The sequence below is a fragment of the Sturnus vulgaris genome, chromosome 15, assembly GCF_052056855.1.
Source record: "Sturnus vulgaris isolate bStuVul1 chromosome 15, bStuVul1.hap1, whole genome shotgun sequence".
Lineage (NCBI taxonomy): Eukaryota > Metazoa > Chordata > Aves > Passeriformes > Sturnidae > Sturnus > Sturnus vulgaris.
Genome location: NC_142257.1, coordinates 17,226,963 through 17,243,253, shown reverse-complemented (window position 1 = coordinate 17,243,253; position 16,291 = coordinate 17,226,963). Strand labels below are relative to the sequence as shown.

Sequence of the window (16,291 nt, the reverse complement as noted above, 5' to 3'; positions counted from 1 at the left end):
AATCAGCCTGGCCTTCTGGTGCTGTGAAATCTGGGATCAATCCAGCACATAGTGGAACGATGCTTCAGACCAATTCTCTTTACCAACAGATTCGGTTTTATTGTTATTCTTTTTTTACATGATTCTTAGTGCATCATTTCAAATAAACTATCAAACTGTACAAAGAAACAGAGATAAAAGAAGAGGCGATAAAGTTGGGAAGAGGTTTTTAGTGTCATGAACCATCATGGAAAACAGTAGTCCATAGGCTCTCAAACATTGAAGGTCCAAATAAATCTTATTTTGTTTGTTTAAAAAGTGCTGCAAAATATAAACAATAAATGACTGTAATTAGCAGCTACAAGATCCTTCAAAACTGGAACTTGATTACTGTGAACGCACCTAGGGGAAAGAAAAGCAATCTGAGATAAAGGATCAAACAAAACAGTGAAATAAATAAAGTGTGGGAGGACAGTCGTGGCATTGAAATGCAGAGGAATCACTTCAGCACAACAGTAAATCATTGGACCACAGACAGCAGAAAGGAACAGAAACACAATTCCCACTGAAAAGAGTACAGCATGTGCATCACAGGATGGAGGAATACAGCAGGGACGGGCAGGCGGGATCACTCCTGCACACAAAGGTTCTGCTGGAGCTGGCACACGGCTCCAGCTGTGCCTCGAACCCAGAGTGGTGGATCCCAAACTAGCAGCCACTTGGGCAGTTTGTCTGAATAAGCAGGAATGGGAGAGCAATGTTCCACAGCAAAGCCAGGTGGGATTTCCATTCGAGTAAAAAAAAAAGGAGAAAAAGAAAAAAGAAAAAAGATACACAGCTACTCCATTTTTTTCAGAACATCCTGGTGGGCTGGTCAGACCCTCCACGTCCCTGGTGTCTTCCCCAGGCAGCTTGCCTTCACTTGCACACTGAGGTTAAAAACCCACGTTAAAGTTTCCTTATATATATATATTTATTTATATATATTCATATGTATATATATATATATATATAAAAAGGATAAGGAGGCAGAGGGACCTTCAGGCTTCTCCTGCCTTGGGCGGGTGATGCTCCCACGCTGCTGTGCTGAAAACGCCTCTCGCCCGGTCGGTGACCAGCTCACGACCCTGTCCTGTCACACCGTGCTCCTCTTGGGGCAGGGACGTGCCCCTGCCACCCTGTGCCCTTCTCTGGGAGCGCTGGTGGTGCCACAGACGTCCTGCACTGCCAGGGACTGTGACCATGAACCGCTGGGGACTCCAGGGAGGGAAGGAGGAGGGGGCTCGTGGAGGAAAGAGAGACCCAGCCCTTGAAGAACCAGCATATCCCTTTGTTGTGCAGGCTGCAGCAGGAGGGAAAGAAAAGCCACTGGTGCAGTTGGGAATGAAGAAGAGATGATGCTGAAATGCCAGAGCATTGTCAGAGAGTGTCAACTAAAGCTTCTTGGATTTCTTTCACTAGAGCAATCCCCATGTCATACATGTCTACAGTTTTGCTCATACAATTTCCTAAGTAAAATTGTGCTCATCAATCTAAGTCCAGGAGCGCAGAGCATCGCCGGTTCATCCCCCCGTGCACAGGTTCCTTGTTAAGTGTTCTGCTCTAAAATGTCCTTTTCTGCCTTACAGCTGATGGACATGTGCCCCTGGCTCAAGGAAGGGCTGGAATGAGTCTTCCTCAAAGCGATGTCCTCGGCTTCCACCTTGAAGAAACTGGTCTCAATCCTCTCCAGGTCATCTGTCCCCACTTTTATCTTCATGCACAGCAGGTTGATGTATGTCTCATAGCGGCTCTTCTGCAGGGAAAGAGGGAACAGAGAGCCTGGGAACGGGGACTGGCCATGGTATGTGCAGCACGCAGAAACAACTCCATCAGCTACTGCAGGAAAACCCACCCTGTCCCACCATCATCCCACTAATCCCACCCCACAAATTTAACCTAGCACAACGCCTGGTCTGTGCAAAGGCTGATTGTTTGGAGGTATGAGGAGAAAGGTGTGTGTGGGTGTGTGGGTGGGTGTGTGTAGGAGTCTCCAGTTGCTTTTACAGGTCTTGGCTGCCACTGTGATTTTATAAGGAGGATACTGGGGGCAAAATGAGATCAACAGACATGCTGCTTCCTGATTTAGGAGCTCGCCTCAATTGGTTAAAATACTTCTGCTCATCATTGTTTCCATCCAGTGGTTCAGTTATTGCTGCTGAGTTGTGCCCCCAATGCTCCTCACAGAGCACAGCATAAAGGGGGGCATCCTCTCTGCCTGGATCCTTTGTTCCAATGCTAGATGGGATCTTTTTGAGGACTTGTGTAATACCCATCCTTTCTCTTAACATCTCAGAGGCAGCCTGTGCTGGCTTCTTTGTCAGCACAAAAAAACCCAAGCATTTCTGGAGCACATCTCATAAGACAGATGAGATGAATTATGCCCTGGAAGTGCCAGCTTCTCCTTGAAGACTGAAAAGGCAGTCCAGAGAAAAGCTCAGATAGAGACTTCTCTGCAGGCATCCAAAACCAGATGCTGGAAAAAGGGAGGCAGCAGCAACTATTTGGAAGGTTGGTACAAAGGCAGGAGAACCAGCAGCTGGGAGTTGTGGCTTTGGAGAATCAGGCTGGACGTTACACAAGAGGAAGGTGCAGCCCTAGCATGAGGGAGGTGGGATATTTCCATCTTTAGTGATTTTTGGGGCACTAAAATGGCACACTCAGCCTGGGCTAAGACTAGGAATAATCCAAGTTCCTGCTGGAAGCAAGACTAGAGGCCCCCAGCAGTCCCTTCCCACTGACACCTATGTGGCAGGAACCACAACTTCTGCTCAACTCTCACTGGAAAAAAAAAAATAGCCCATTTCTCCCACAACTAAATGTTTCCTAGACTTTTCAGGGAGTTAAAACTTATTTACATACATCCTCAAAGGGTCTGTAATCAGCTCTAACACTGGGTTTGGATTTATTTACAAAAATGGTTGCAGCAAAACAGGATTAGTTCTCCCAGGGATTCCCTTTGCTTTTTAATAATGTTGCTGAAAAAGACTGAGTCACACTGAGAACTGAGCCACTCTCTTACTTGGGACCTGAGGAAATGTCAAAATTTGGCACAGTAAAGGATGACTTTCTTTCTCTTGTCTGTTTCCCCTCCTCTAGTTAGAAATCACAGAGGGAAGGAAATGGCTCTTATTTCTCTTTTCACCTTCAATGCAAAGCAGTGAGGCTTTTGCTGCCCCAAGACACCCATCCAGCTTGGGAGCCCTTGTCCTTCTCTCTCCTTTCACGCTCTCCCAGACTCACAGCACCCACTCTGGAGTTCTGTTCTCCTCAATCAGCCAAGGTACCATTTATCACAGAAAAGATGAAAGTTCCTTTACCTCAAATATTAGGTAATGTTCTTTGAGTCTGTATTCCTCAGCCTCTTTTGACTTGAGGCTCTTCTCTACAGGATGTAATTTATGCTCTGCTAATTCGTCTGCAATCTGCTTCATTTTATTTTCATGAGACCTCAGCTGTTCCTCCTGCCGAGAGAAGCGTGTCAGGTATTAAAACGCGGGAGTGCAGCACCCAAGGGCTCCGCCTGCCTGCGGCTGGGGGAACTCTCTCTGCCAGGGCTTGAGTTCAGCTGCTGTGCTGGAGCCAAAGGTGTGTGGTGCACTTGTAAATTCATCTGATAAGGAGCAGCTCAAACACAGGTATTAGAGCGAGAGCAAAACTCAGGTATCTCAAGTGCCAAGAGTGGATTTCTTTGGCACTGAAGCATCTTTGGCATCATAAGCACAAAAATGCTCCTGTAACATGCATCCTGTAACAGCCAGGCAGAAGCAGCACTGTCCCAGGAGCTGCTCATCTGCTCTTTTTGGAGATAGAAATACCCTCCCTATCTGGGCTCTGACAAAGGTGACCATCTGGCCACATCTGTCTCAGCAGACAGGAGCTGAGTCCCTGCCCTGACATTTCAGGCTGTCCTCCCCTTTGCTGGGGGGCAGTAGCAGTGTGCCCCTACTTTTTGGAAGTGCTAAGGCACATTTGGCCTTCCCTGGACATGGAAACAAAAGCTGCTCTTTGGATGGCAGCTGCTCTTGGGGAGCTGAGCCCGGTGCACTGTGCCCTCTTGTTTCCAGAAACCCTTCCCTACTGACTGAACTCAGCCATCCCTTTTGTCTGTAGTTTTTGGGCTCCAGAAACAAGAAGGTGCCATGATATAAACCAAACCTGGGCTGTTGGGCTCTCTGGCATCAACTCCGGAGCTGTTCTGCTGTTTCCACTCTGGCAACAGGAAGGTGCTGGGATGTGATGGGCAAAGAGCAATAAACAAGCCAGGACCAACAGGCAGGTGAGTGCATAGGGCTGTTTATAGCCGTGGAAAAAGAAACGCTGGCCAGATGCCAGGATTTTCCACATCAGTCCAAGCTGCCCACTCCACTCCCCTGTTCCTGCACTGAGCACCTGAGTGTGTCCATCAGGCAGGGACAGGGGGGCCTGCAGATGGGCTCACCCTGAGCTGAAGGGCTTGCAGAGCACTGGGCACCCCTCCACCACTCCTTCTCTCACACTTTACCTGGCACAGCTTGGTCATGGACGAAGGCAGGAGCGGGCGGCAGAACTTCTTCATGGAGCAGATTGCAGCTGGGAAGGCTGGGGCAGAGAAAATGGCAGCAACAAGGTTGATTCTCAGGATCCAGGAGAGCATTTCTTCCTTACTTCTGTTAAGGAGGAGGGGAGAAGAGAGAGGGAGTCTGTAAATGCTCCTGAACCAGGGCCAGACAGCAGCTGACAACAGCCCCAGAGCCACCCATGCCCAGGAGGGCCACCAGTGGCCTTGCTTTGATGCCACTTGTGTGCCAGGTTATGAACAGAGGGAAACACTGTCCAGCTGGCTTCTCTACAGTGCCCTGATGATTTCAGAGCTGCTGCCTGCCTCTCAAAGCCTGGGCACTCCTGCCTTCCTCATCAGCTCTGGTTGTATTCCTGAGGAGCTGTGGAGAGGCCAGGGCCAAGGATGTGCTGCTCTTAGGAGACTGAGAGCCACAGAGCAGGATGTCATTTATGTCATGTATGAGACACTGCCCAGGGTCCTTCATCAAATCTGTCCAGACACTGCTCCCCCAGGCCTTCAAGTGGGTGTTTGCTGCACAAATTCAGATGCCAGGCTTTAGCTTGACCTTAGCACCCCAGCCCAACCTACAGACAGCATCACCTCTCCCAGCAGAAGACAAGACAGAAGATGACTTCATCACACTTGACACTTATTAACACCATAACATTCCTCAGCAATGGACTAAGATAAAACATCAACCCTGGCTGGGGAGACTGCTTTAAGGAGGTTTAGACAGTTTCTCCATCAAAAACTGACAAGGGGAATCATCACCTGCAGCACACAGATGTCCTCCCTTCCAGAATACATCAACAGAAGTTAGCAAGAGCTAAATTAACTTTCACTCAGCCCCGCACATCCCAGCCCATCCTGCATGGTGACAGCTGGGAAGGGCCCCAAGGACTGGCACAAAGCTACCAAGAAACTGTGACCCACGACCAAATCCTTTGCACAGCCCTGCAGAAACGACCCTCAGCCCCTCCCTCCCCCCAGGTGTGCCCCCCATGACCTGGGCAGGGCAGAGGGAGTCTGGCAGTGGCTGGAGGTCAAGCTGCCCATCCAGGCACTGCAGGGAGGGCTGGGACTCACGGGGCCTGGAAGAGGAAGACTCTCCAGTCAGCTGTCTTCAGCTTGAGCACGTTGGACTTCTTGCTGTAGTCAGAGGCTTTTGTGGCTAAGGCGTGGTGCACACGGATGGCATTTTTCAGATCCACTTCAGAGAGGTCTTTGTCAGGTTTATATTCATCCTGTGAAGAGGAACGTTAATTGGATAATGACAACACTAACATTTGCGGGCTGCTTTAATGAACCTGCCTTTCTATAATCACAGAGTGCTGAGACCAGGAAAAGCGCTGCTTTGTACAGTAAATGCTAGGAGCTGATAATGATAATAATTAACATCTGGCAACTGCTTCCATCATTAAGTTCACTGGGAAGATGTAAAGAAGGAGATGAAAGTTTTAAACGTAATTATCAATAGTTATTTCTAACACAGCACATGCCTGAGGCTTTGTGGGGAGGCACAAGGCAGGGCCAGGTTTCTGCAGAGCTTCCCCCACAGTGCAGAGCTCAAACCAGGATGCAACCCCCAGTCAACAGAGGATATCAAAGAGCACCTGCCCTGGTGCTGCAGCTTCACAGAACGGTTTGGGCTGCAAAGGACCTCAAAGCTCATCTCATTCCAACCCTCTGCCATGGCAGGGACACCTTCCACTATCCCAGGGTGCTCCAAGCCCTGTCCAACCTGGCCTTGGACACTTCCAGGGACGAAGCAGCCACAGCTGCTCTGGGCCACCTTTGCCAGGGCCTCCCCACTCCCAGAGGGAAGAATTTTTTCCTTATATCTGCCTAAATTTCTCCTCTTTCAGTTTAACCCATTGCTCCTTGTCCTATCACTACAGCTTTGTGTGGAGGAAGGTAGCCATGGAACAGCAGCATCCCTGCAACCAGTGCATCTCTGTACAGGTGTGGGGCCTGGTGGGCAGCTGCCAGTCTGAGTGTGGCTCCCCTGAACCACGTCTGGTCTCCCTTTAGCACACCTGCCCCTTTGGCATGGTCTCCCCAGTAATTTATTAGACTGGCACTTGCAGATTGCAGCAGCATTCCCTGTATTCCTGCTTCACTTTCTCCACTGGACAACTTCACATGAGTAGGGAACGTAGCAGTGACTGTATGTGTTTATATTTTATAAAAAGGTAGAAAATACCAAGCGTGAGATTCTGAAATGATGATCTTGGCACAGGACTTTTTAGGAAAAAAAGCTCAGTCAATCCTCTGACACAATATCCTGCCTCCCACTGTGCACCCTTGCCAGCTCAACCAGTCGGATGGTGGGATGGACAGATGGACAGATGGATGCATGGACAGATGAAAAAAGAACCTGGTGGAAAGAACCTGACCCAGGCTAAACAAACCACCCCCCCAGCCACGCTAGGGGCCATGCCAGGACAGGGTGTCCCCAGAAGTCCCTGCCCTGGTGATTCCAGTGCTACAGGATTAATGTGCTCTATATTTTACTTTCCTTGACTGCCCTTGGCTGTCAGCACCAGGGCAGGTGTCTTGGGTTGCAATGCAGGATGTGACCAAAAGTTTATATTCTATCACCAGCTGTTCACCCAGCTGTTGCAGTGTTCTTTATCTTGCCCACAGCCCATCCTCCCTCCAGGAGATCTCTCCTGTTCATGGCCATGCAGTCCCAGGGCAGGGCTGATCAAATTCCATCATCCCATGGGGAGATGCTCCAGCCAGGGCAGGAGCCGAGCATTTCCTACCCAGATCAAAGGGGAGATTTGGAACAGCAGAGCAGCCTTTTCCCACTGGATCCCAGAGGCCAAGAGCTCCCAGAGCTTTCTCCAGGATCCCTCCTTCAACAAGAACACTTCATCTGGACTGCCACCACCACCCTACCTAGCGGGGTGTCAGGTTGGATTCTGACTCTGGCAGTGGTTTTTCTTTTGTACTATTGCATGTATTTTATTTTTCTTTTTTTTTTTTTTTTTTGTTCTATTAAATTGTATTTCTGACTTGGAGTCTCTCACTGGTTTTGCTTTCAAACCAGTACAGCAGGTCTGTCTGGTGATGATGGTCTGTATGTTCCAAGCCAGAACTGTTCTGCAAATCTGCAAAAATATTGTTTTCTGTTTCCCGTGTCCCAGTGGTACAAATGCAGCTGTTGAGGGAAAAGCTGTGCTGCAGCCTCTGGGATGGTAACTCTGGTCAGAGAGGCTGTTCTCTGGTGTAGGGTCAGAAAGGTTTCCCCTCTGCTGCTCTTCAGAGCACTGAGGACCAGCACACCCCAGCCCGTGGATGTAGCTCACCCTACTCTTGCTACTGATGGGAAATGAGCTTCTGAAGTCTCTCTTCCCTCATTTTTTGAGGCAGTCATCCTGTCCAGGAGAGTGGTTGCCATACTGTGCTCATCATCATATGAAACTTCGCCTGGTACAAAAAAAAAAAAGCCAAAAAGGCTACCCACAAATGTCTGGCACAGCTTCCTGGGGATGGTGAATCCCAAAGAAAAGCCCAGCAGAGGAAGGTTGGGTGCTGCAGGCATCCTGTGTTTGGGGAGACACTCAGGTGGGCAGTACAGGTGACCTTACCATGGTGGTGATGTCAGTAGCCAAAGGGATGGGCCATCAGCCTTTTGTGCAAAGAAAAACAAATGCTTTGCCTTGTGAAGACTTAATGTGTTACCCCACTGGAAGAGAAATAGTTCCTTGAGGAAGATATTGCTGCTTGGGCCTTATGTGTTGTACAGAGACTTCAATTTGGGATATTTTTCCAAGGCTGAAGCTCTCTGGATTTGAATAAATCTGACTGTGCTGCCCATAATCTCTTATTTCAAAATAAGCTTTCTGAAAATTCAGTGTAAAATAGCCCAGCTTCATGGCGTGTGACAAGAGGAAGCTGCCACAGCTGCTGAGTGCTTTGACTAATGCAGATCCTCATCTTGAATGGAATCATCAAGTATTGCCTCCATGGATTTCAGGTTCTCAGGCATCCATGTTGGTGTAAGAAAAAAATCCAATCTTCTTTTTCTAATGCTGGGCCCAGTAAATCAGTGAGAGGCTGAAGGAAGCAGGTTCTCCCTGCTTCTGCCTTTGCAGGAGTGAACTGTGCTGGAGGCTCCAGCTTGGGATGGCTCCTCCAGGAGGCTCATCCCAGTGCCAGGTGGTCACCATGGCATGTTTGGCTGACAATGCTGGGAGATCCTGGTGCCTTTGGGTCACTGTCCCCTGCTGCCTACCCCTGTGAGCAGATCCACAACTAATCTCAAAGCTTGTTTTGCCAAGAAAAGGCATCTAGCTCTCATGCCTATTTTTGTAGGGCACCTGGATGGGGTGAGCCCAGTTCTGCTGCCCTCTCCTCATCCCTCAGAACCAGCCCTGGGCAGTGCTGGCAATATGGACATGGACCAACACATATTCCTCATGCTCTTGTGAGTGGCTTTTCCTCTTCTTTCTTTTCTCCACCTCACATCTACCATCCTAAACACACCATTTAATTAGGGACATGAACCCCTGTGCCCTTTTCAGTCTAGGCAAGATCTTGGCCTTCCCCAGAGTTCTTGGAAAGGGTCTGCCTGCATGGGACAGGCTCAGGGCTGTGCTGGGAACCCCCTTCTGGTTGGGAACAAACCTGTGGGAAGACCTGCACCCTTTCAAGCACTTCTGTATAAAAGCACCTCATGCTTTATAGCTCTCCATCATTTTTCTTAACCCCCTCTATGCGTGGTGATTAAGGGTTATTATCCCCATTTCACAGAGGTGAAGTAAGTTGCCAAAGGCCATGGAGTGAGTCAGTGCCCAGAGCAGATTAGTGCACAGGAGAGGTGTGCCCTGCTCCCCAGCCTGCATTTCTTCCTCCAGACTCTGGTGCATCCCTTTAGGGGATCAAGCAATTGCTTCAGCAGACTGTGCTGGAACATGCTGATCCAGCAATTAACACCAGCGAGCCAATGACATGTGACATCTCCTCTTCAGCAGCTTTATGGCTGCTGCCTGAAGTGCTTCTGTCAGACTGACTTCTGCCTGCCCACCCACCCTTCTGCCTGTGTTATGTCCACCTCTCTCTGTGTCTGGCCATTCCTCCTTTCTACACATCCACCTACCCAGCCTCTCCTTCCTCCCACCTTCCCTCTACCTCTCAGTCTTATTTGTACTCATCTTGCTCCTCAAAACCAAATAGAGTTCAACTTCTGTGAATTTACTATTAAAGCCTAGATCCTGAGCAGAAAAGTGGACAGGCTGAACCTGTGCTCCATGACATCAGGTGGTTCTGGAAGCAGGTACTTTCTATCTTTCCATCAGAAAATCTTTCCCCAGTGATTTCTGCTCAGCCAAGGTTCTACCTTCTGTTTATCTGCAGTTGTCTTCTGCTGAGAGCTTGGGAGGCTGGCACACCACTTCCTTCCTGTATTGTGCAATTCCCTTGTTCTGCAAACCACCCCACAGGCAAGAAACGACACCAAGGATCCACAGGGCAGGTGGATGTTTATCCACTCTCTGTTGTGGTGCTGGGAATGTTTGCAAATGACAGGGCAAGGACTTTGTTCTCATCCTTCTGTCCTGTCTCTGCAAGCCTGATAGACACTGTCTACAGCCAAGCCCAAGGAATTCCCTGGAGAGGACTGTAACACAGCCTGGCAGCACTCACGAGTAAGAAACCCCTCTTTCCCCAAATCCTTTGCCCAAACATTCCTTCGGTTTATTTTTGTTGTTGTTCCAAATGCTACTTCCTTGGGGCACCCTTGGCAGTTCTGGTCCCTCCCTCTAATTACACATCAGTCATGGCTCTTATTTATCAGACACTTTCATAATGCAGCCACATCTTGGGTGTTTTTCTCCTTCATCCTTGTCCATAAAGAAAGCCCTCAATCTCTGAACAATTTGATCCTGAAGGTCATTGAGATAAGAGCATTGATCTCCTCACTGCCACGTCAGCCTCATCCTTGCTCTCTTTTTAAATCCTGAACACCTCAGGCAAACATAATGAACTTTGTTAATGAGTGGTTACTGCTGCAAGCCTTGCACAGTGAAGAACCCCCAACCCCTGTGCCCCAGCAGCAGCAGTGACATCAGTGTTGGCTTCACAGCTCCTTCTGCTGCCAGGGAAGAAAATCCCATCCTGAAGGTGTATTTCATTCTCAATATATACCCTCTCAACAGACTCATCCCAAGAGAAGTCCTTGGTGGAAAATTCACTTAGATCCAAATGGTTCTGTGATAGTTAAAATGCCTTTTTTTCCTTCCCACACAAAAAGTGTCATACAATTAAAGGCTGATGAACTCTGTACAAGTTAAATCCTCATGTATGGGTCAGCATGAGGACTCTGGTGGGCTCCAAGTGAAGATGTGTAATGAGACAAGGACTGGAGAGGTGAGAAGAGTTATGCTGGCTTGAAGAACTCCACACTTAAGAGGGCTGGAGGAGATCTGGGCTCCTCTTTGTGCTGCAGCTTCCCTAAGCTGCAGGGGAGAGTGGCACAGCTGTAAAAACACCACTGGGCTAAGAGCAACCCACACTGGGAGTTGGGATCCACTGCTGCCAGATTTCTGCTGGCTCTTGATGTGTGCCACAGGACCTGGCGAAACACGAGAGCCACGGGGGTGTGCTACGAGCTCTGAGTCATAACTCCCTGCTGCCCCGAGGATCTTTCTGCCTCTCTTATATAATCCAATGTTTGTTTACTCTCATTGCTGTGGAGATAATGCTCAGGAGCATCGACCCACGGGGAGTGCTGCTCCAGCAAGGTGAGTTCAATGGGTTACTGCACAGAATGTGCTGCTCAGGTAGTTCAGACCTAGTTCAGTGGGTTATGATGATGAACAGACATTTAGCATCCTGGGCTGGCTCACACTGACACTCAAGTGAGCCCCTATCCAGCTTCCTTGGATTTTCCCTCAGAAAAGACTTCCCAGCAAATCCTCCAAGCATCCAAGTGCCAGAGAGGTGAATGCTACAGCATTCAGGGAAGCTGTTCCATGGTGACTTTGTGTCCCACAAGGACCTGGGAATTACACTTGTGTCGACTGGAGGTGGCTACACAATGAACAGAAATGAAGAGAGGCACAAAGTGTCACTTGACAGCCCAAGGAAGGACTCGGGTCATCAAGGTCCTGAAGAATACACATCTTCAGCATGGAACCATGGAATCACAGAATCTGAGCTGGGAGGGACCCACAAAGACCATCAGCTCTAACTCCTGGCCCTGCACAGGACACCCCAACAACCCTACTCTGTGTCTGAGAGCCTTATCCAAACCTGGGCCTGATGTCCCCAGGGCACAGATGTCCCTCCTGGCTGCCAGGGCACTGCTAAATCATATTCCACTGGCCATCAACCAGGACTCCCAGGTCCCCTTCCCCAGCTGCTCTCCAGCCTCTCATTCCCCCTGTTTGTGCATCCAGGATTGCCCATCCCAGGTGCAGAATCCAGCACTGCCTTTCCTAAACTTCATGCAGTTGATGATTGCCCAGGACTCTCATTTGTCAGGCTCTCTCTGCAGGGCCTCTGCCTTTGAGGGAGTCAGCAGCTCCTCTTAGTTTAGTATCGTCTGCAAACTCACAGTATTCCCTTGAGTCCTGTGTCCAAGCACTTTATGAAGATGTTTTAGAGCCCAGGGTGGAGGATGGAGCCCTGTGGAACCCCAGTAGTGACAGGTCACCAGTCTGATGTCACCCCAGTCACTGTCACCCTTTGTGCCCAGCCCATGAGCCCGGTGCTCACCCACCACATGATGTGTTTATCCAGCTGTGTGCTGGACATTCTGTCCAGAAGGATCCTGTGAGAGACAGTATCAAAAGCTTCAGTGAAACCCAAAAGCATTACATCAGCTGGCTTCCTATACCAGACTCAATAAAGCTGTGCATAATCAGATCTATGCCAGCAAATAAAACTATGGGCAGGATAAGACTGGCCAGATGCTCCACCTCTTCACCTTCCTATTTCATTTCTCACCAACATCCTATTTCACCCATTCCATATCACCCATTCCATATCATCTGTTCACTCATCCTCCCCAATAGCTCCTGCTTGCTGGGATCCTTCTGCAGAAATCTCTGTTTCCTCTTTCGTGCTTCTTCCTTCAGGGTTCCCTTTGGCGTTTGTGAACAGTGCTCTTAGCATGAGCACCACCACCAAAGGTGAGAGCATCCTCAGCTCTGGAGGAGCTCTGTCCATGTCCATGCCTGAGGTAGGACATGGATTCACCTCTGCTGGGGTGTGTGACAGCTTTGGAGACAGCAAAGGGGAGAGTCCCCCCATGGTTACCTTTTGTAAATAAAGGACGGTCCCTTTAAGCACAGCATAAAATTTCTTCCAACCTCTTCTTCCTCTGGGAGCTAAAAAAGGAAGAATATTTAATTGTACGTCTGCCAGTGCTGCTTGATCTTCCAGGCAAACCCAGCCCTTCTCCTGACCCACCACAGGCACTCATTGATGCCCAGAGCTCCCACACCTCCAGGCTATTGCTCAGGAGTGGTTTGTGAGCAGGAACAGGAGTTGGAGGGACAGTGGCTGGGCTCTGCAGCCTCCCAGCAGGAACACAAGCAGGTCAGAGCCAGACATGAGCTGGTACAGGAGCACCATGGACACCTGCAGGAAGTCTCTGCTTCTCCAAACCCAGGCTCGTGTTCCTTGGACCTAATGCTTGGAGAGCAGAGACATTCCTTGAGCTCCTCTGCATGGAACTGAGCAGCTGGATAAGGCAATTTCTGTTCCCCTGAGGAGGGAGCATTACCATCCTGATGGGCTTGGGGACAGAGAGCTTGGCAGAAGCTGGAAAGGGGTGAGAGGAGCCATCCCCATCATCACCAGACAGCTGATCCTCCAAGCACAGGCTTTTAGGAAGGTGCTGGAAGCGAGGGAGGCCTTTGGTGGTAATTTCTAATTATGAGTTTTTAATCAGCTGCAGTGACTGGGCCTATCATATCAATTAGCAAAAGGAATTACACAAGGTTTAATTAATCTCTGCTCATTAACAGTTCCCAAATACCTTTACCTTTCCTGTAATGCCATATGCTGGTAGCAGAGCTACCTGGCTACAGAACCAGGGTGTTCTGTTGCCCAGCCAGCCCATGGCAGGATATGGACAGGAGCAAGGCTTGGCAGGCCAGACTATCCCCCTGGTCAGGGCTGGAGTGGACAAATGCTGAGGAACCAGCCTTCCCCCACTGCTCAGAGACTGGGATTTGGGATCACAGCCATGAACAGGATGGAAGGCCAGGTCTGTCTGTGTTAGATTCCTTGGCAGTGAGAAGACTGAGGCTTCCTGAAAACACTCATACCTACAAATGCCTCAAAAGACCCTCCTTCTCCTCTATCCTAGCACGTATGGGGATCTCTCCTGTGCTGCCTGGGATGTGGTGAGGAAATGCCTTTATCAGGAGAGCCAGGGCAAGGCTTGGGGACTGTCCTGGGGCACCTCTCCTGTCGCTGTCCCTGTCCCTGGTCACGTACTTCTCTTGCCATCCATGTCTGCGTGGGTTTTCCGGGTGAGCACGCCGTGCTTGTAGGTGACTGCGTTCAGTGCTTGGGGGATGTCCAGGAAGGGGTTGCTGCTGTCAACAATCCTTGTCACTTTCTTCGCACTGGCTCCGAATTTGTCATCTACCAGCTCTGAGAGTGATTTCCTCAGCTCGTCCTCGTCACTTGGAAACAAAATCAGAGGAGAGACTCAGTGGAGGAGATGTGGGTTTGGTCACAGTGCAAAGCTGCCCTATTTGCTTTGGGTTTAGAGTTTATATTACAGGACAGGTCAGAGAAAGAAAAAGGAAGGAGATGTCAGGACCATAATAGAGTGCCAATAGTGGTGGTCTGAGTGGGGAGGAGTGTGGGTGGCAGGTCCCAGTGGTCCCACTGTGAGGTCACTCAAAACAGGGAAGGGACTGGGTGCTTGTCTGAACACCAGGAAACTGCAGACATCCCATGCTGAGGACTAGAAATATTTCACAGGAAAGGTCTCCAATTCTGTGCTTAAGGAGGATTTTTGCTGAAGACCAAGGTATTACCAGCATTTCTCAGCTGCTGAGAGGCAATGCCTGGGGCCTCCCAGACAGTGAAGTACCTTTAGGAATGTCCTTTGCATCTCTGAGGAACAGAAAATCTGCAGACATTTGGGAGATGAACCTACTCTGGCACAAATGAAGTAGAACTTGTATGGGAAGTGAGGGCTCCCAGTGTCCCTGGGACATGAAGGAGAAAGAGCAAACAGGGCTTTTCTGCCCTGTCTGACACATGTCAATGTCTAAATGGGATGAGTGGTCACCTCATGTTGAAGATCAGGTGGGACCAAACCTCGGCTGAGGATTGCCCCTCAATGGCTGGGATGTGAGCAGTAAAACACAATTCCTCACCTGCAGCAAGCAGGTGGCCAAAGCATCAGACACCTCTTGGTAGAGAAGGATGATTTCTGAACCCTCAGCACCACAGGAGTCCTGGGACTGAGGCAGAGCCCAGGTTCTATTCCTGGCTGGGGAGTTAGTGGTGTTTGGGCTGCACCTCTCTGAGCTCCTTGCTGCTGGTCACACACCTGCCTGTCTGTGTGGGCAAGGGACTCTCCTTCCCTGGGATGCACAAGGACACAGGGCAGAGGCAAGGAGAGAGAAGAGGGTCCTGCCTGTGCAAGGGCATCACGCAATGCCAGGTCTCTGAAAGAAAACCAGGTACCCTGTGCCAGGGAGTCCCCATGTCAGGGAGCATCTGTACCCCTGCAGAGGAGCTGAGGGCTCTGAGCCTGCAGCCCAGCAGGAAACCCTGCAGTGGGATGAGAGGAGGGGTGAGGGGACACATCGGGCTGGGATGAGAGAAGGGATGCAGGGACACATCGGGCTGGGTGAAGGGATGTAGGCACACATATTGAGAAAGCAAGAAAATTACAGTCTAAAAAATATTCCAGGCCGGAGCTTCTCAGCTCTGTTCCCAGCCGATAAGCTGATCCAGCTAAAGGCTAGGGAAAATTTCTCTCAGAGTAATAACTTGATCAAAATAAAAAGAAATTTAATAACAAAAATAGAACACCTGTTATAGTGGGTAACCAAACCCTGGGAACGGGGTGTCTCCTCTCTAAACCAATAATCTTTTTTCTACTCTTAGAATTACAAGTCATGCTATAAAACCAAGTGTGTTTCTAAATAAACTTGTCTCTTTCCTATCACGAAAGATGACCAGGTAGCTGTGCATCTTATTTCCGCCGCACCTAAGGGGTTAAAACCCCTTTCCACGGCTACAAAGGGATGTGAGGACACATCGGGCTGGGATGAGAGAAGGGATGAGGGGACACATCGGGCTGGGATGAGAGAAGGGATGAGGGGACACATCGGGCTGGGATGAGAGAAGGGATGAAGGGACACATCGGGCTGGGTGAAGAAAGGCAGAAAGGCAGGTGGGATCTGCAGTCCGGAGCCAGCGGGACCCCGGCAGGGTGGGTGACATCCCCGGGATGTGCCCGAGCACGGAGCTGTGCTGGCTGTGAGCTGTGCTGTGTAAGCACAGCCCGCACCCCGAGGAGGATGCGCTCCTGCTGAAGTGCCCTGTCACAAACCAGCCCGCAGCTGGAATCGCCGCTCCATCCCGGGGGTCACGGAGGGACGGAGGGAGGAACACCCTCCCCTGATGCTGTTTTTGGTCAGGGTAATGTGAGGAAGAGAGCAGTGATGGCACAGAAGGTCCTGCTCTGTCCGGAGAGGAGAGGAGAGGAGAGGAGAGGAGAGGAGAGGAGAGGAGAGGAGAGGA

At 49.9% G+C, this 16,291-nt stretch overlaps 1 protein-coding gene across 1 annotated transcript in view; it reads right to left on the bottom strand.

The window, feature by feature from the left end:
- Positions 1-73: 73 nt before the first annotated feature.
- Positions 74-16,291, bottom strand: part of PSD2 (pleckstrin and Sec7 domain containing 2) — a 57,466-nt gene continuing 41,248 nt past the window's right edge. Inside the window, exons 11-16 of the mRNA XM_014887665.2 lie at positions 14,018-14,208; positions 12,830-12,900; positions 5,648-5,805; positions 4,523-4,667; positions 3,339-3,482; positions 74-1,774 (exon numbers count right to left, since the gene is read on the bottom strand). Coding sequence (XP_014743151.1) covers positions 1,568-1,774; positions 3,339-3,482; positions 4,523-4,667; positions 5,648-5,805; positions 12,830-12,900; positions 14,018-14,208 — 916 coding nt within the window. The 3' untranslated portion in view covers positions 74-1,567. The remainder of the gene's footprint in view (positions 1,775-3,338; positions 3,483-4,522; positions 4,668-5,647; positions 5,806-12,829; positions 12,901-14,017; positions 14,209-16,291) is intronic.